This window comes from Arachis hypogaea, chromosome 2 (assembly GCF_003086295.3).
Source record: "Arachis hypogaea cultivar Tifrunner chromosome 2, arahy.Tifrunner.gnm2.J5K5, whole genome shotgun sequence".
Taxonomy (NCBI): domain Eukaryota; kingdom Viridiplantae; phylum Streptophyta; class Magnoliopsida; order Fabales; family Fabaceae; genus Arachis; species Arachis hypogaea.
This window is the reverse complement of record NC_092037.1, coordinates 17,361,282-17,378,533: the sequence shown is the minus strand read 5'-3', so window position 1 is coordinate 17,378,533 and position 17,252 is coordinate 17,361,282. Positions and strand designations below refer to the sequence as shown.

The 17,252-nt window shown below is 39.4% G+C and overlaps 1 protein-coding gene and 1 non-coding gene across 2 annotated transcripts; both read right to left on the bottom strand.

Annotated features, from left to right (window-relative positions):
• Positions 1 to 695: 695 nt before the first annotated feature.
• On the bottom strand, positions 696 to 2,919 carry LOC112722496 (small ribosomal subunit protein uS2-like). The gene is made up of 4 exons (XM_072211147.1): positions 2,271 to 2,919; positions 1,463 to 1,725; positions 1,134 to 1,331; positions 696 to 897 (listed from the first exon to the last, which is right to left on the bottom strand). The coding sequence occupies exons 1-4, from the start codon at positions 2,425 to 2,427 to the stop codon at positions 811 to 813; spliced, it is 705 nt and encodes a 234-aa protein (XP_072067248.1). The 5' UTR covers positions 2,428 to 2,919; the 3' UTR covers positions 696 to 810.
• Positions 2,920 to 7,862: 4,943 nt separating this feature from the next.
• LOC112766516 (small nucleolar RNA R71) lies at positions 7,863 to 7,970 on the bottom strand. The gene has a single exon (XR_003184407.1). It is a non-coding gene; the product is annotated as a small nucleolar RNA R71 (small nucleolar RNA).
• Between the last annotated feature and the right edge of the window lie 9,282 nt (positions 7,971 to 17,252).

Sequence of the window (17,252 nt, the reverse complement as noted above, 5' to 3'; positions counted from 1 at the left end):
TACAAAATGACTTATAATAAATTAATAATTAACTTTAGATCTTCATATATTTTAAGAAAATACCTAAGTTTATTTTATTGTACTTTTGCATATATACTGAGGTTATCTATATTTTTCAATACTAATCAAACTAAAGAACAATCACCAAGAAAAAATTTGCCATGCAAAAAGTAGCATGTCGTTGTCAATTAACTACTCAAACTTCCATTACGAATCCTCTTAAATTGTTGAAACTAAACAAGCTTCCATCGATACGTCAACAAAATTTTAAAACTCAATACCAAGACTACAAAATACTAAATATGTATGTTTTCTAAAAAAATAATCCCGGAAGAAAAATTACTCAGGAAGCAAAGAAAACATGGAAACAAAATTTCAAACTCGATGCCTAGTCCCAACCAGTGGGAGCAACACCTCCAGGTGCAGGAACGGATGCCTGTGGAGCTGGAACTGGTTCCCAATAACCTGCAGCTGCGGATACAAAAGAACTTGGGTCAAATAAATTGCCATCACAATTTTTGACAGAACTATGTTAAGGCGCACATATTTTCTTGCATATTGAGGGAGAATGATTCAACACAACAACCCATAATTATTTGACTAGAACATATTAGAAGCAAATACGACAATTATGTTGCATCAAATATCACAGATCCAGAGTGAAAATAATTATTCTTACCGGCGTCTTGTAGCAGGAGCAGCTGCAATGGGTTGCTGAGGAACTGGTTCAGTCCAGGATTGTTCAGCTGTAACAGCCCCCCATTCCCCATCAGCTGCGGGGAAGCCGGCAATGCCAGCAGCACCAAAATCTTAAATGGCATATTTTGGGGCAGCTGGTAATTCCTCCTCCTCTTGTTGCTTGGCCTCTTCAGGTTCTCTATAGAAGAATAAATCCACCTACACATGAAAAGTTGACAAATTTAGCTAAGGTTCAAAGGAAACCACATAATAAGACTACTATCTTTTGTTAAAATATGAATTTTTTTACACCTGTATGTACAGCAAGAAAGATTGTTCTAAATTAGTGCATACGAGATCAGACACTTATAATGCAGACATTGAGAAACACAATAAATCTAAAAGTGCTACAAAATAATAATAGTTCAATCCGTTAAGAGAAAAAATTAGTTTACCATCACGTCCCGCTTAAGCCCTGGACAAATAGTATCCCTCATCTGCAGAACCATCCATGCTAATAACCAAAACAGACAACCAATACTGTGCTTCTCCTTGTTATTAACAGGAATGCCAACATCAACATAGGGCATCGGAGAATCGGTGTCATAGAAGGCAATGGTCGGAATATTTCCAAGAGCACCTTTCTTAATGGGCTGCACATATTTTTCTGAAAAAAAATAGAAAAACAAACCCAAGATGAGATCAATTAATAACAGAATTTCAAACTCCCACAAAAAACATATTGACAGCTAATAGTGAAACAAGTGAATAACATAAGTGGCACCTGATGATCAGTCTTTGGATCAGTCAGAATGCGTAGACGGGGCTCGTTATAGGATGTTTGCATTTCATTAGTGAATGTTCCAGGAGTGTGCCTTCCAGCGATTGCATTTGCACCAGTGTATTGTGCAAACTTAAGGACATCTCTCTGACCATATGGCCTAGCAGACTGAACAATGATGTCCTGTGGGTTCTCGATAGCAATAATAATCCTATCAGCAAGTTGGAGCTTCGCCCATGTCTTGCCAATGTTAATTATGTAAATACCTGGGAACAAGGAATACGAAAAATCAACCAAACATAAAAATGCTTTCATAAACTCTATCATAAAATTATGATAATAAGCTATTTTGAACACAAAGGTGGTCATACAAAATACACTTACTCGTATCAAAATCCTGATTAGAAATTAAATTGACTCTTTGAATAGAAAATACGAAACAAATAAAGAAAAATTGACAAACCACTAGATTATAACAAATTTATAAAAAGTATATATCAAAAAAGGAACCCTAGATACAGAAAAAGATAAATGTAAAAAAATCGAATACAAAATTTACAAAAGTGCAAGGAATATATTATAAAAAATAACTACGTACATCTGTGTTGTTTGCATTAGATTTCAAGAACTGAACTACTCACTACAGTTTGAGTAAATATGAAAAAATCCATATCAGAATGAACAATTTGAAACTGAAAAAGATATAACATTTTGCAAAATACCCTTCAAACTCGCTATAATCCACACACTCTTCAATAATATTCAGACTTAAAATCCAAAAGGAGAAACAAAAAAGATCACGAAGACTGACCACCATTTCGGTATTTGAAGACGTAGCGTTCCATCTGGAAGTCGCAATTTTTGGTTCTGAGGTGGACCTCAGCAGCAAGCATCATCTGGATGTCCTGCTTCTTCTGTGACAGCTGGCATGGTGCTGCGGCAGTTGTGGCGGCGGCGGAAGTGACCATGGTTGCGATGCAGATTTGCGCTCTTGAGAGATTTGGAGATAATGGAAACTCTAACTCGTAGCAGCCGCAGTATCAAACGAACTAGTTATTTGGAGTGAAGGGTATTTTAATGGGATCCGTTTCTGTTTCTCTAAACCCTAGTTTTGTTGTGAAATGACACCAATGCCCTCTTCTTCCTCCTCGTAAGCATGTTTAGGAATGGCAACGGGTCCCCATGGGGGCGGGGACATGCCCCCGCACCCTGCCCCCGCCCCCAATATCTGTCCCCGTCCCCATGACGGGTAACGGGGACCCCGTATCTGCCTGGGACCTGGGTCTCCGCGGATATCCTCGAAATTTTTATAAAAATTAGTAAAAATTGAAAAAAATGAAAAAAATTAGAGAAAATCAAAGATAATCTTCAATTGTCATTACAAACATAATATCCATAGTCTTTACAAACTTAAATAGCAATAACAACAAACATAAACATCCAAACATATCCATAAACAACCAAATATTATATAAACAACCAACCATATTCATAAACAACAAAATAAAGTTCATGACATCATAAAAACATAATTCCACCATCTCAATCTTCCTTTCATCCCATAATGGTAGTGATGGTAGATTCCAACTTACTTGAATCCTACATTGACATGAAAACAATTTAAAGTTAAAATCATATAATAACTCAATAAGTCAATAATATAAAAACATAGTGTGTTATATGTAATTTAATAGTTTACTTACGTCAACATCTCCTTCAATGTTATGAATTGTGTAGCTCTCAAATCCTATGTTAGTTGTAGTACCAAGTTCATTCCAAAGTCAATCTTGATTACACATTAGAGCCTCTAAAGTGTCCGGACGCAACCTACTACGATGTGGCATAACAAATTGACCACCCGTACTAAATGAAGATTCAGAGGCAACGGTAGAGATAGGAATTGCCAAAAAATCTCTAGCAATAGCTTGCAAAGTAGGAAACTTCGCTCCATTTGACTTCCACCAATTTAAGATATCAAAATCATGTTCAATTTGTGGTACCGGTCTCTCTTCAAGATAATAATCCAACTCGCTCTTTGTATAAATAAATGCGGATTCCTCACTTACATGTGCAGCAAAATCAACTTGCCAATCTTCATGACTGAACTTTCTCCCCTTTGAACTTGAAGGAATTGATGGTGGTGGCGGCATATCTAATTGAGCAGCTTGGTCTCTCTCTCTTCCCTTTGTTGCATATTCTAAAACTAAATCTTGCACTACCCTTTTCACTTGACCAATTACAACACATGCCTCCGTCTCACCATATATTTTACGAAAAAAGAAATTCAATAAATACATCTTGTACCTAAGATCCAAAAGAGTCCCAATAGCCATAACTGTATTAATCACACCCCAGTACTTTTCAAACTTATTTAACATACTAGTAGCCATCATTTCAATTATCTCATTTCCACAATTTTTTCACTCCATCAAAGCCAATGATGAGCGGATAATTTGTACGCTTTTTGGCATTGTTTTTAGTATGTTTTTGGTATGATCTAGTTAGTTTTTAGTATATTTTTATTAGTTTTTAGCTAAAATTTACTTTTCTGGACTTTACTATGAGTTTGTGTGTTTTTCTGTAATTTCAGGTATTTTCTGGCTGAAATTGAGGGTCCTGAGCAAAAATCTGATTCAGAGACTGAAAAGGACTGCAGATGCTATTGGATTCTGACCTCCCTGCACTCAAAGAGGATTTTCTGGAGCTACAGAAGCCCAATTGGCGCGCTCTCAACGGCGTTGGAAAGTAGACATCCTGGGCTTTCCAGCAATATATGATAGTTCATACTTTGCCTAAGATTTGATGGCCCAAACCGGCGTTCAAAATCACCCTCAAGATTTCCAGCGTTAAACGCCGGAACTGGCACCAAAATGGGAGTTAAACGCCTAAACTGGCACTAAAGCTGGCGTTTAACTCCAAGAAGAGTCTCTACACGAAAATGCTTCATTGCTCAGCCCAAGCACACACCAAGTGGGCCCGGAAGTGGATTTTTATGTCATTTACTCATCTTTGTAATTCTTAAGCTACTAGTTTTCTATAAGTAGGACCTTTTACTATTGTATTTTCATCTTTGGACATCTAGTTCTTAGATCATTGGGAGGCTGGCCTCACGGCCATGCCTAGACCTTGTTCTTATGTATTTTCAACGGTGGAGTTTCTACACACCATAGATTAAGGTGTGGAGCTCTGCTGTACCTCGAGTATTAATGCAATTACTATTGTTCTTCTATTCAATTCCGCTTGTTCTTGTTCTAAGATATCACTTGTTCTTCAACTTGATGAATGTGATGATCCGTGACACTCATCATCATTCTCACCTATGAACGTGTGACTGACAACCACCTCCGTTCTACCTTCGATTGGGTGAATATCTCTTGGATTCTTGATTGCACGATGCATGGTTGATCGCCTGACAACCGAGTGCTCGCCTGACAACCGAGCCAGCCATTCCGTAAGATCAGAGTCTTCGTGGTATAGGCAAGAACTGATGGCGGCATTCAAGAGAATCCGGAAGGTCTAACCTTGTCTGTGGTATTCTGAGTAGGATTCAATGATTGAATGACTGTGACGTGCTTCAAACTCCTGAGGGCGGGGCGTTAGTGACAGACGCAAAAGAATCACTGGATTCTATTCCGGCCTGATCGAGAACCGACAGATGGATAGCCGTGCCGTGACAGGGTGCGTTGAACATTTCCACTGAGAGGATGGGAGGTAGCCACTGACAACGGTGAAACCCTTGCTTAAGCTTGCCATGGAAAGGAGTAAGAAGGATTGGATGAAGACAGTAGGAAAGCAGAGAGACGGAAGGGAAGGCATCTTCATACGCTTATCTGAAGTTCCTACCAATGAATTACATAAGTATCTCTATCTTTATCTTTATGTTTTAAGCGTTCATCACCATATCCATTTGAGTTTTCCTGACTAAGATTTACAAGATGACTATAGCTTGCTTCATACTAACAATCTCCATGGGATCGACCCTTACTCGCGTAAGGTTTATTACTTGGACGACCCAGTGCACTTGCTGGTTAGTTGTGCGAAGTTGTGTTAATGCCATGGTATTGAACACCAAGTTTTTGGGGTTCATGACCGGGGATTATGAGAGTTGTGAAAAGTATTGTTCACAATTTCGCGCACCAAGTTTTTGGCGCCGTTGCCGGGGATTGTTAAAGTTTTGAGCAAGCTTTTGGTCCGGTAACATCAGTGCCAAGATCCGGCAACAGCACCAAGTTTTTGGCGCCGTTGCCGGGGATTGTTGAGTTTGGACAACTGACGGTTCATCTTGTTGCTTAGATTAGGTATTTTTTTCAGAATTCTTGAAGATGAATTCTAGAGTTTCATGATGATTTGTTGAAGTCTGGCTGGCTGTGAAGCCATGTCTAATTTCATTGGACCGAGGTTTCAACTTATCATCACAAGAGCTTGTTGATTTTTATCAATCTTGCTTTTGGAGCAGTGATCTGCTAAGGCTTGGCTGGCCATTGGCCATGTCTAGTGTTTTGGACCGAAGCTTTCTTTGAAAGCTTGGCTGGCTGTGAAGCCATGTCTAATTCCTGGACCGGAGTCTTAGACTAACATTGCACTGATTCCTGGAATTCTCATTAAGAATTTTGATATCTTTTTCCATTTAATTTTCGAAAAACACAAAAAAATAAAAAAAAATCATAAAATCCAAAAATTTCTTGTTTGAGTCTAGTGTCTCATCTTAAGTTTGGTGTCAATTGCATGCATTCATTCATGTGTCCTAAAGGATCTTCAAGTAATTCTTGATGATTTTTCGTGCTCTGATCTTTGAATTCTCTTGACTTGAGTGTTTTGTGTGTCTCATATGCATTCTCATTAGTGTCAGTAGTATACAAACTGCTAAGTTTGGTGTCTTGCATGCATTGTCATTTGATTTTAGTTGCATTTTGATTATTCCTTATTATTAAAAATCCAAAAATATTTTTAATTTGTGTCTTCTCAAGTCAATAATATAGAGAATTAAAGATTCAGAACATACAGCAGAGGAATTGCACAGAAAAAGCTGGGCATTCAAAACGCCCAGTGAAGAAGGACAGACTGGCGTTTAAACGCCAGCCAGGGTACCTGGTTGGGCGTTTAACGCCCAAAAGGGTAGCATTTTGGGCGTTAAACGCCAGAATGTGCACCATTCTGGGCGTTTAACGCCAGGATGGCACAAGGGGAAAGATTTTGTTTTCAGATCAAATTTTTTTCAAGTTTTCAAAATTTTTCAAAATCAAATCTTTTTCAAATCATATACTTTCAATCAAATCTTTTTCAAAATCAATTTCTTTCTATTTTTAAAGATACTTACTATCAATTAATGATTTGATTCAACATCTCAAGTATGTTGCCTTTTCTGTTGAGAAAGGTTTAATGTTTGAATCATATCTTTTCTTGTTAGCCAAGTTTTTAATTTTCAAAATCAAATTTTTTTAAAAATGTTTTTCAAATCATATCTTCTCAATCACATCTTTTTTTTAAAACCAATCATATCTTCTTAACCACATCTTTTTCAAAATAGTTTTCAATCAAATCTCTTTGATTTCTAATTTCAAAATCTTTTTCAAAAATCACTTGATTTCTTTTCCACTTTCATTTTCGAAAATCAATTAGTGTTTTTCAAAAAATGTTTCCAAAATCTTTTACTTAATTTTCGAAAATTACTTCCCTTCTTCTCACATCCTTCTATTTATGGACTAACACTATCCCTTAATGCAAAATTCGAACTCCATCTTCTTTGATAAGTTCGAATTTTCTACTTCTGTCTTCTACTTTTCTTTTCCTCTGACACCTAAAGGAATCTCTATACTGTGACATAGAGGATTCCACATTTTCTTGTTCCCTTCTCTTTCTTATGAGCAGGAGCAAAGACAAAAGCATTCTTGTTGAGGCTGATGCTGAACCTGAAAGGACCTTGAAGAGAAAACTAAGAGAAGCCAAGGCACAAATCTCTGTAGAGGACCTAACAGAAATCTTCAAGGAAGAAGAACACATGGCAGCCGAAAATAACAACAATGCCAACAATGCAAGGAAGGTGCTGGGTGACTTTACTGCACCTACTCCCGACTTCTATGGGAGAAGCATCTCTATCCCTGCCATTGGAGCAAACAACTTTGAGCTTAAGCCTCAATTAGTTTCTCTAATGCAACAGAATTGCAAGTTCCATGGACTTCCATTGGAGGATCCTCATCAGTTTTTAGCTGAGTTCTTGCAAATCTGTGACACTGTCAAGACTAATGGGGTTGACCCTGAGGTCTACAGACTTATGCTATTCCCTTTTGCTGTAAGAGACAGAGCTAGGACATGGTTGGACTCACAACCTAAAGAAAGCCTGGACTCTTGGGAAAAGCTAGTCAATGCCTTCTTGGCAAAATTCTTTCCACCTCAAAAATTGAGTAAGCTTAGAGTGGAAGTCCAAACCTTCAGACAGAAGGAAGGAGAATCCCTCTATGAAGCTTGGGAAAGATACAAACAATTAATCAGAAAGTGTCCTTCTGATATGCTTTCTGAATGGAGCATCACAGGTATTTTCTATGATGGTCTCTCTGAACTGTCCAAGATGTCTTTGGATAGCTCTGCTGGAGGATCTCTTCATCTGAAGAAGACGCCTACTGAAGCTCAAGAACTGATTGAAATGGTTGCAAATAACCAATTCATGTACACTTCTGAAAAGAATCCTGTGAACAATGGGACTAGTCAGAAGAAAGGAGTTCTTGAGATTGACACTCTGAATGCCATATTGGCTCAGAACAAAATATTGACTCAACAAGTCAATATGATTTCTCAAAGTCTGTCTGGAATGCAAAATGCACCAAGCAGTACTAAGGAAGCTTCATCTGAGGAAGAAGCTTATGATCCTGAGAACCCTTCAATGGAAGAGGTGAATTACATGGGAGAACCCTATGGAAACACCTATAATCCTTCATGGAGGAATCATCCAAATCTTTCATGGAAGGATCAACAGAGACCTCAACAAGGTTTCAATAACAATAATGGTGGAAGAAACAGGTTTAGCAATAGCAAGCCTTTTCCATCATCTTCTCAGCAACAGACAGAGAGTTCTAAGCAGAATACTTCTGACTTAGCAACCATGGTCTCTGATCTAATCAAAACCACTCAAAGTTTCATGACTGAAACAAGGTCCTCCATTAGAAACTTGGAGGGACAAGTGGGTCAGCTGAGCAAGAAAATTACTGAACTCCCTCCTAGTACTCTTCCAAGCAATACAGAAGAAAATCCAAAAGGAGAGTGCAAAGCCATCAACATGGCCAAATTTTGGGAGGAAGGAGAGGCAGTGAACGCCACTGAGGAAGACCTCAATGGACGTCCACTGGCCTCTAATGAGTTCCCCAATGAGGAACTATGGGAATCTGAGGCTCAAAATGAGACCATAGAGATTCCATTGGACTTACTTCTGCCATTCATGAGCTCTGATGAGTATTCTTCCTCTGAAGAGGAGGAGTATGTCACTGAAGAGCAAGTTGCTAATTACCTTGGAGCAATCATAAAGCTAAATGACAAGTTATTTGGAAATGATACTTGGGAGGATGAACCCTCTTTGCTCACCAAAGAACTGGATGACTTGTCTAGGCAGAAATTACCTCAAAAGAGACAAGACCCTGGGAAGTTTTCAATACCATGTACCATAGGCACCATGACCTTCAAGAAGGCCTTGTGTGACTTAGGGTCAAGTGTAAACCTCATGCCTCTCTCTGTAATGGAGAAACTAGGGATCTTTGAGGTGCAAGCTGCAAAAATCTCACTAGAGATGGCAGACAATTCAAGAAAACAAGCTTATGGACTTGTAGAGGATGTTCTGGTAAAAGTTGAAGACCATTACATCCCTGCTGATTTCATAGTCTTAGAGACTGGGAAGTGCATGGATGAATCCATCATCCTTGGCAGACCCTTCCTAGCCACAGCAAAGGCTGTGATTGATGTTGATAGAGGAGAGTTGATCATTCAAGTGAATGAAGAATCCTTGGTGTTTAAGGCCCAAGGATATCCCTCTGTTACCATGGAGAGGAAGCATGAAGAGCTTCTCTCAAAAACAGAGCCTCCACAGTCAAACTCTAAGTTTGGTGTTGGGAGGCCACAACCAAACTCTAAGTTTGGTGTTGAACCCCCACATTCAAACTCTAAGTTTGGTGTTGGGAAGTTCCAACATTGCTCTGAGCATCTGTGAGGCTCCATGAGAGCCCTCTGTCAAGCTACTGACATTAAAGAAGCGCTTGTTGGGAGGCAACCCAATGTTATATTTTATCTATTTTCTTTTGTTATTTTATGTTTTTTGTAGGTTGATGATCATGAGAAGTAACAAAATCAATGAAAAAAAGCAAAAACAGAATGAAAAACAGGAAGAAAAACAGCACACCCTGGAGGAGAGCATGCTTGCGTTTAAACGCCAGTGAGGCTAGCTGTTGGGCGTTTAACGCCCAGTCTGGCACCATTCTGGGCGTTTAACGCCAGAAAGGGGCACCAGACTGGCGTTAAACGCCAGAAAAGGGCAAGAAGCTGGCATTAAACGCCAGAAATGGGCACCAGCCCGGCGTTTAACGCCAGAAATGGCTAAAAACGCGTTTTTGCTTGCCATTTGGTGCAGGGATGACTTTTCCTTGACACCTCAGGATCTGTGGACCCCACAGGATCCCCACCTACCCTACCACTCTCTCTCTCTTCTTCACCCATTCACCAATCACCTCAACACCTCTTCCCCAAAAACCCTTCACCTATCAAATCCCATCTTTCTCTTCACCACTCACATCCATCCTTCATAAAACCCCACCTACCTCACCATTCAAATTCAAACCACTTTCCCACCCAAACCCACCCTCACTTGACCGAACCCTCCCCTTCCCCTCTCCTATATAAACCCTCCTTCACTCCTTCATTTTCACACAACCTAAACACCACTTCTCCCCCCTTTGGCCGAACACAAAGCCATTCCCTTCTTCCTCATTTCTACTTCTTCTACTCTCTTCTTTCTTCTTTTGCTCGAGGACGAGCAAACATTTTAAGTTTGGTGTGGTAAAAGCATTGCTTTTTGTTTTTCCATAACCATTTATGGCATCCAAGGCCGGAGAAACCTCTAGAAAGAGGAAAGGGAAGGCAAAAGCTTCCACCTCCGAGTCATGGGAGATGGAGAGATTCATCTCAAGGGTGCATCAAGACCACTTCTATGAAGTTGTGGCCTTGAAGAAGGTGATCCCCGAGGTCCCTTTTTCACTCAAAAAGGGTGAATATCCGGAGATCCGACATGAGATCCGAAGAAGAGGTTGGGAAGTTCTTACCAACCCCATTCAACAAGTCAGAATCTTGATGGTTCAAGAGTTCTATGCCAATGCATGGATCACCAAGAACCATGATCAAAGTGTGAACCCGAATCCAAAGAATTATCTTACTATGGTTCGGGGGAAATACTTGGATTTTAGTCCGGAAAGTGTAAGGTTGGCATTCAACTTGCCTATGATGCAAGGAGATGAACATCCTTACACTAGAAGGGTCAACTTTGATCAAAGGTTGGACTAAGTCCTCACAGTCATATGTGAAGAGGGCGCCCAATGGAAGAGAGATTCAAGAGGGAAGCCGGTTCAATTGAGAAGGCATGACCTCAAGCCCGTGGCTAGAGGATGGTTAGAGTTTATACAACGCTCAATCATTCCCACTAGCAACCGGTCCGAAGTCACCATAGACCGGGCTATCATGATCCATAGCATCATGATTGGAGAAGAAATAGAGGTTCATGAGGTTATAGCCCAAGAACTTTATAAGGTGGCGGACAAGTTCTCTACCTTGGCAAGGTTAGCCTTTCCTCATCTCATCTGTCACCTCTGTTATTCAGTTGGAGTTGACATAGAGGGAGACATCCCCATTGATGAGGACAAGCCCATCACTAAGAAGAGGATGGAGCACACAAGAGACCCCACTCATCATGAGATCCCTGAGATTCCTCAAGGGATGCACTTTCCTCCACAAAACTATTGGGAGCAACTAAACACCTCCCTAGGAGAATTGAGTTCCAACATGGGACAACTAAGGATGGAGCATCAAGAACACTCCATCATCCTCCATGAAATTAGAGAAGATCAAAGAGTCATGAGAGAGGAACAACAAAGACAAGGAAGAGATATTGAGGAGCTCAAACACTCCATAGGATCTTCAAGAGGAAGAAAGAGCCGCCATCACTAAGGTGGACCCGTTCTTTGATTTCCTTGTTCTTTATTCTTCTGTTTTTCGAATTTTATGCTTATGTTTATCTATGTTTGTGTCTTGTGATCATTAGTGTCTTAGTGTCTATGCCTTAAAGTTATGAATGTCCTATGAATCCATCACCTTTCTTGAATGAAAAATGTTCTTAATTGAAAAAGAAAGAATTGCATAAATTTTGAATTTTATAACAGTTTAATTATTTTGATGTGGTGGCAATATTTTTGTTTTCTGAATGTATGCTTAAACAGTGCATATGTCTTTTGAATTTGTGGTTCATGAATGTTGGCTCTTGAAAGAATGATGAAAAAGGAGACATGTTACTGAGGATCTGAAAAATCATAAAAATGATTCTTGAAGCAAGAAAAAGCATTTCTATTAAAAAAAACGAAAAAAAAGAAAAACGAAAAAAAAAGGGAGAGAAAAAAGAAAAAATAATAAAGTTGTGATCCAAGGCAAAAAGAGTGTGCTTAAGAACCCTGGACACCTCTAATTGGGGACTCTAGCAAAGCTGAGTCACAATCTGAAAAGGTTCACCCAATTATGTGTCTGTGGCATGTATGTATCCGGTGGTAATACTGGAAGACAGAGTGCTTTGGGCCACGGCCAAGACTCAATAAGTAGCTATGTTCAAGAATCATCATACTCTACTAGGAGAATCAATAACACTATCTGGATTCTAAGTTCCTAAAGAAGCCAATCATTCTGAATTTCAAAGGATAGAGTGAGATGCCAAAACTATTCAGAGGCAAAAAGCTAAAAGCCCCGCTCATCTAATTAATACTGATCTTCATAGATGATTTTGGAATTCATTGCATATTCTCTTCTTTTTATCTTATTTGATTTTCAGTTGCTTGAGGACAAGCAACAATTTAAGTTTGGTGTTGTGATGAGCGGATAATTTGTACGCTTTTTGGCATTATTTTTAGTATGTTTTTGGTATGATCTAGTTAGTTTTTAGTATATTTTTATTAGTTTTTAGCTAAAATTCACTTTTCTGGACTTTACTATGAGTTTGTGTGTTTTTCTGTGATTTCAGGTATTTTCTGGCTGAAATTGAGGGTCCTGAGCAAAAATCTGATTCAGAGACTGAAAAGGACTGCAGATGCTGTTGGATTCTGACCTCCCTGCACTCAAAGAGGATTTTCTTTAGCTACAGAAACCCAATTGGCGCGCTCTCAACGACGTTGGAAAGTAGACATCCTGGGCTTTCCAGCAATATATGATAGTCCATACTTTGCCCAAGATTTGATGGCCCAAACCGGCGTTCAAAGTCACCCTCAAGATTTCCAGCGTTAAACGCCGGAACTGGCACCAAAATGGGAGTTAAACGCCCAAACTGGCACTAAAGCTGGCGTTTAACTCCAAGAAGAGTCTCTACACGAAAATGCTTCATTGCTCAGCCCAAGCACACACCAAGTGGGCCCGGAAGTGGATTTTTATGTCATTTACTCATCTTTGTAATTCTTAAGCTACTAGTTTTCTATAAGTAGGACCTTTTACTATTGTATTTTCATCTTTGGACATCTAGTTCTTAGATCATTGGGAGGCTGGCCTCACGGCCATGCCTAGACCTTGTTCTTATGTATTTTCAACGGTGGAGTTTCTACACACCATAGATTAAGGTGTGGAGCTCTGCTGTACCTCGAGTATTAATGCAATTACTATTGTTCTTCTATTCAATTCCGCTTGTTCTTGTTCTAAGATATCACTTGTTCTTCAACTTGATGAATGTGATGATCCGTGACACTCATCATCATTCTCACCTATGAACGTGTGACTGACAACCACCTCCGTTCTACCTTCGATTGGGTGAATATCTCTTGGATTCTTGATTGCACGATGCATGGTTGATCGCCTGACAACCGAGCCAGCCATTCCGTGAGATCAGAGTCTTCGTGGTATAGGCAAGAACTGATGGCGGCATTCAAGAGAATCCGGAAGGTCTAACCTTGTCTGTGGTATTCTGAGTAGGATTCAATGATTGAATGACTGTGACGTGCTTCAAACTCCTGAGGGCGGGGCGTTAGTGACAGACGCAAAAGAATCACTGGATTCTATTCCGGCCTGATCGAGAACCGACAGATGGATAGCCGTGCCGTGACAGGGTGCGTTGAACATTTCCACTGAGAGGATGGGAGGTAGACACTGACAACGGTGAAACCCTTGCTTAAGCTTGCCATGGAAAGGAGTAAGAAGGATTGGATGAAGACAGTAGGAAAGCAGAGAGACGGAAGGGAAGGCATCTTCATACGCTTATCTGAAGTTCCTACCAATGAATTACATAAGTATCTCTATCTTTATCTTTATGTTTTAAGCGTTCATCACCATATCCATTTGAGTTTGCCTGACTAAGATTTACAAGATGACTATAGCTTGCTTCATACTAACAATCTCCGTGGGATCGACCCTTACTCGCGTAAGGTTTATTACTTGGATGACCCAGTGCACTTGCTGGTTAGTTGTGCGAACTTGTGTTAATGCCATGGTATTGAACACCAAGTTTTTGGGGTTCATGACCGGGGATTATGAGAGTTGTGAAAAGTATTGTTCACAATTTCGCGCACCAAGTTTTTGGCGCCGTTGCCGGGGATTGTTCAAGTTTTGAGCAAGCTTTTGGTCCGGTAACATCAGTGCCAAGATCCGGCAACAGCACCAAGTTTTTGGCGCCGTTGCCGGGGATTGTTGAGTTTGGACAACTGACGGTTCATCTTGTTGCTTAGATTAGGTATTTTTTTCAGAATTCTTGAAGATGAATTCTAGAGTTTCATGATGATTTGTTGAAGTCTGGCTGGCTGTGAAGCCATGTCTAATTTCATTGGACCGAGGTTTCAACTTATCATCACAAGAGCTTGTTGATTTTTATCAATCTTGCTTTTGGAGCAGTGATCTGCTAAGGCTTAGCTGGCCATTGGCCATGTCTAGTGTTTTGGACCGAAGCATTGTTTAGCTAATTTCTAGTGAATGTAGTTGGGTAGCTAATTTCTAGCATTGTTTAGCTAATGAAGCTAAGTTCTATTCCCAAACATCTTTGAAACCTAAACCACCTTCAACTTTAGGCCTTGACAAAGTATCCCAACTAATCCAAGCCATCTTTCTCTTTGAGCCTTTTTGTCCTACGAAAATTGAGATAGAATACTATAAATCTCACTAATTAATGAATCCGAAATGCCGAAAGCATTATAGAAAATAAAATGAGGATTGTCTCTCCTAATATTTTAATTTGAACATACTTTTTTTTACAGTAGATAGTAGATGTCGCTTACAGCCTTGAAACTCTTTAATTTCAAAAAAAAGTTGTCTTTTTCATCTTTTACCAATTGAGGATAGCTGATGAGCGGATAATTTATACGCTTTTTGGCATTGTTTTTAGTATGTTTTTAGTATGATTTAGTTTGTTTTTAGTATATTTTTAATAGTTTTTAGTTAAAATTCACTTTTCTGGACTTTACTATGAGTTTGTGTGTTTTTCTATGATTTCAGGTATTTTCTGGCTGAAATTGAGGGTTCTGAGCAAAAATCTGATTCAAAGGCTGAAAAGGACTACAGATGCTGTTGGATTCTGACCTCCCTGCACTCGAAGTGGATTTTCTGGAGCTACAGAAGCCTAATTGGCGCGCTCTCAATGGCGTTGGAAAGTAGACATCCTGGGCTTTCCAGCAATGTATAATAGTTCATACTTTGCCCGAGATTTGATGGCCCAAACCGGCGTTGCAAATCAGCTTCAAAATTTCCAGCGTTTAACGCTGGAACTGGCATAAAAATTGGAGTTAAACGCCCAAACTGGCATGAAAGCTGGCGTTTAACTCCAGAAAAGGTCTCTACACATAAAAGCTTCAATGCTCAGCCCAAGCACACACCAAGTGGACCCAGAAGTGGATTTTTACGTCATTTACTCATTTCTGTATACCCTAGGTTACTAGTTCACTATTAATAGGATCTTTTGACATTGTATCTGTACCTCATGACACTTTACACGTTTCTTTGTGTACCTTCCACGGCATGAGTCTCTAAACCCCATGGTTGGGGGTGAGGAGCTCTGCTGTGTCTTGATGGATTAATGCAATTACTACTGTTTTTCATTCAATCATGCTTGCTTCCATTCTAAGATATTACTTGTTCTTAAACTGGATGAATGTGATGATCCGTGACACTCATCATCATTCTCAACTATGAACGTGTGCCTGACAACCACCTCCGTTCTACCTTAGATTAAGTAGATATCTCTTGGATTCTTTAATAAGAATCTTCGTGGTATAAGCTAGAACTGATGGCGGCATTCAAGAGAATCCGGAAGGTCTAAACCTTGTCTGTGGTATTCTGAGTAGGATTCAATGATTGAATGACTGTGACGAGCTTCAAACTCCTGAAGGCGGGGCGTTAGTGACAGACGCAAAAGAATCACTGGATTCTATTCCGGCCTGATTGAGAACCGACAGATGGATAGCCGTGCCGTGACAGGGTGCGTTGAATATTTCCACTGAGAGGATGGGAGGTAGCCACTGACAACGGTGAAACCCTTGCATACAGCTTGCCATGGAATGAGACAGTAGGAAAGCAGAGATTCAGAAGATGAAGCATCTCCAAAACCTCAACCTGTTCCCCATTACTGCAAAACAAGTACTTATTTCATGTTCTTTTACTTTTCACAATCAATCCTGATAATTTCTGATATCCTGACTAAGATTTACAAGATAACCATAGCTTGCTTCAAGCCGACAATCTCCGTGGGATCGACCCTTACTCACGTAAGGTATTACTTGGACGACCCAGTGCACTTGCTGGTTAGTTGTGCGGAATTGCAAAAGTGTGATTGCAATTTTGTGCACCAAGTTTTTGGCGCCGTTGCCGGGGATTGTTTGAGTTTGGACAACTGACGGCTTATCTTGTTGCTTAGATTAGGACTGTTTTATTTTTGTTAGTTTAGAGTCTTTTAGTTGAGTCTAGTTTCATATTTTAAGTTTGGTGTCAATTGCATGCTTTTGCTTTTCTTTTAATTTTCGATTTTTCATGTCCTTAGTCCCTTTTTAATCCGTAAAAATTCTAAGTTTGGTGTCCTCTTTGTGTTTTTCCCTTAAAAATTTTCAAAAATTAGTGTTTGATTTTCTAAAAATTTTAAGTTTGGTGTCATTTTGTTGTTTTTCTCTTTCCTCTTTTCAAAAATCAAATCCTTTTCATAAAAACTTTTCAATCATATCTTTCTAATTGCTAATCTCAAAATCTTTTTAATTAACTAATTGATTCAGTTTTCAATTTGCTTTGATTTTATTCTCTTTTAATTTTCGAATTATTTTATTTTATTTTATTTTCCTTTTGTTTTTATTTCATTTTTCGGTCAATTTTAAAAAAAAAAAAAACAAAATTTATCTAATTGCAATCCATATCAGTTCCCTTTATCCACTATGGACCTAAGTGGGATTGATTAGTCCAGAAGGACTCTGGGGTCATATGCTAACCCCATTATAGCTGCATATGGGAGTAGCATCTGTACACCTCCCATCAAAGCAAGCAGCTTTGAGCTAAATCCTCAACTCATTATCATAGTGCAACAAAATTGCCAGTATTCTGGTCTTCCACAGGA

Coding starts and splice junctions, on each gene's coding strand:
- LOC112722496 (XM_072211147.1), bottom strand. CDS start 2,427: ATGGTCACTTCCGCCGCCGCCACAACTGCCGCAGCACCATGCCAGCTG. Junction 1,726..2,270: donor CTTCAAATACCGAAATGGTG/GTCAGTCTTCGT, acceptor CCTTGTTCCCAG/GTATTTACATAATTAACATT. Junction 898..1,133: donor GGCTTAAGCGGGACGTGATG/GTAAACTAATTT, acceptor TTTCATGTGTAG/GTGGATTTATTCTTCTATAG.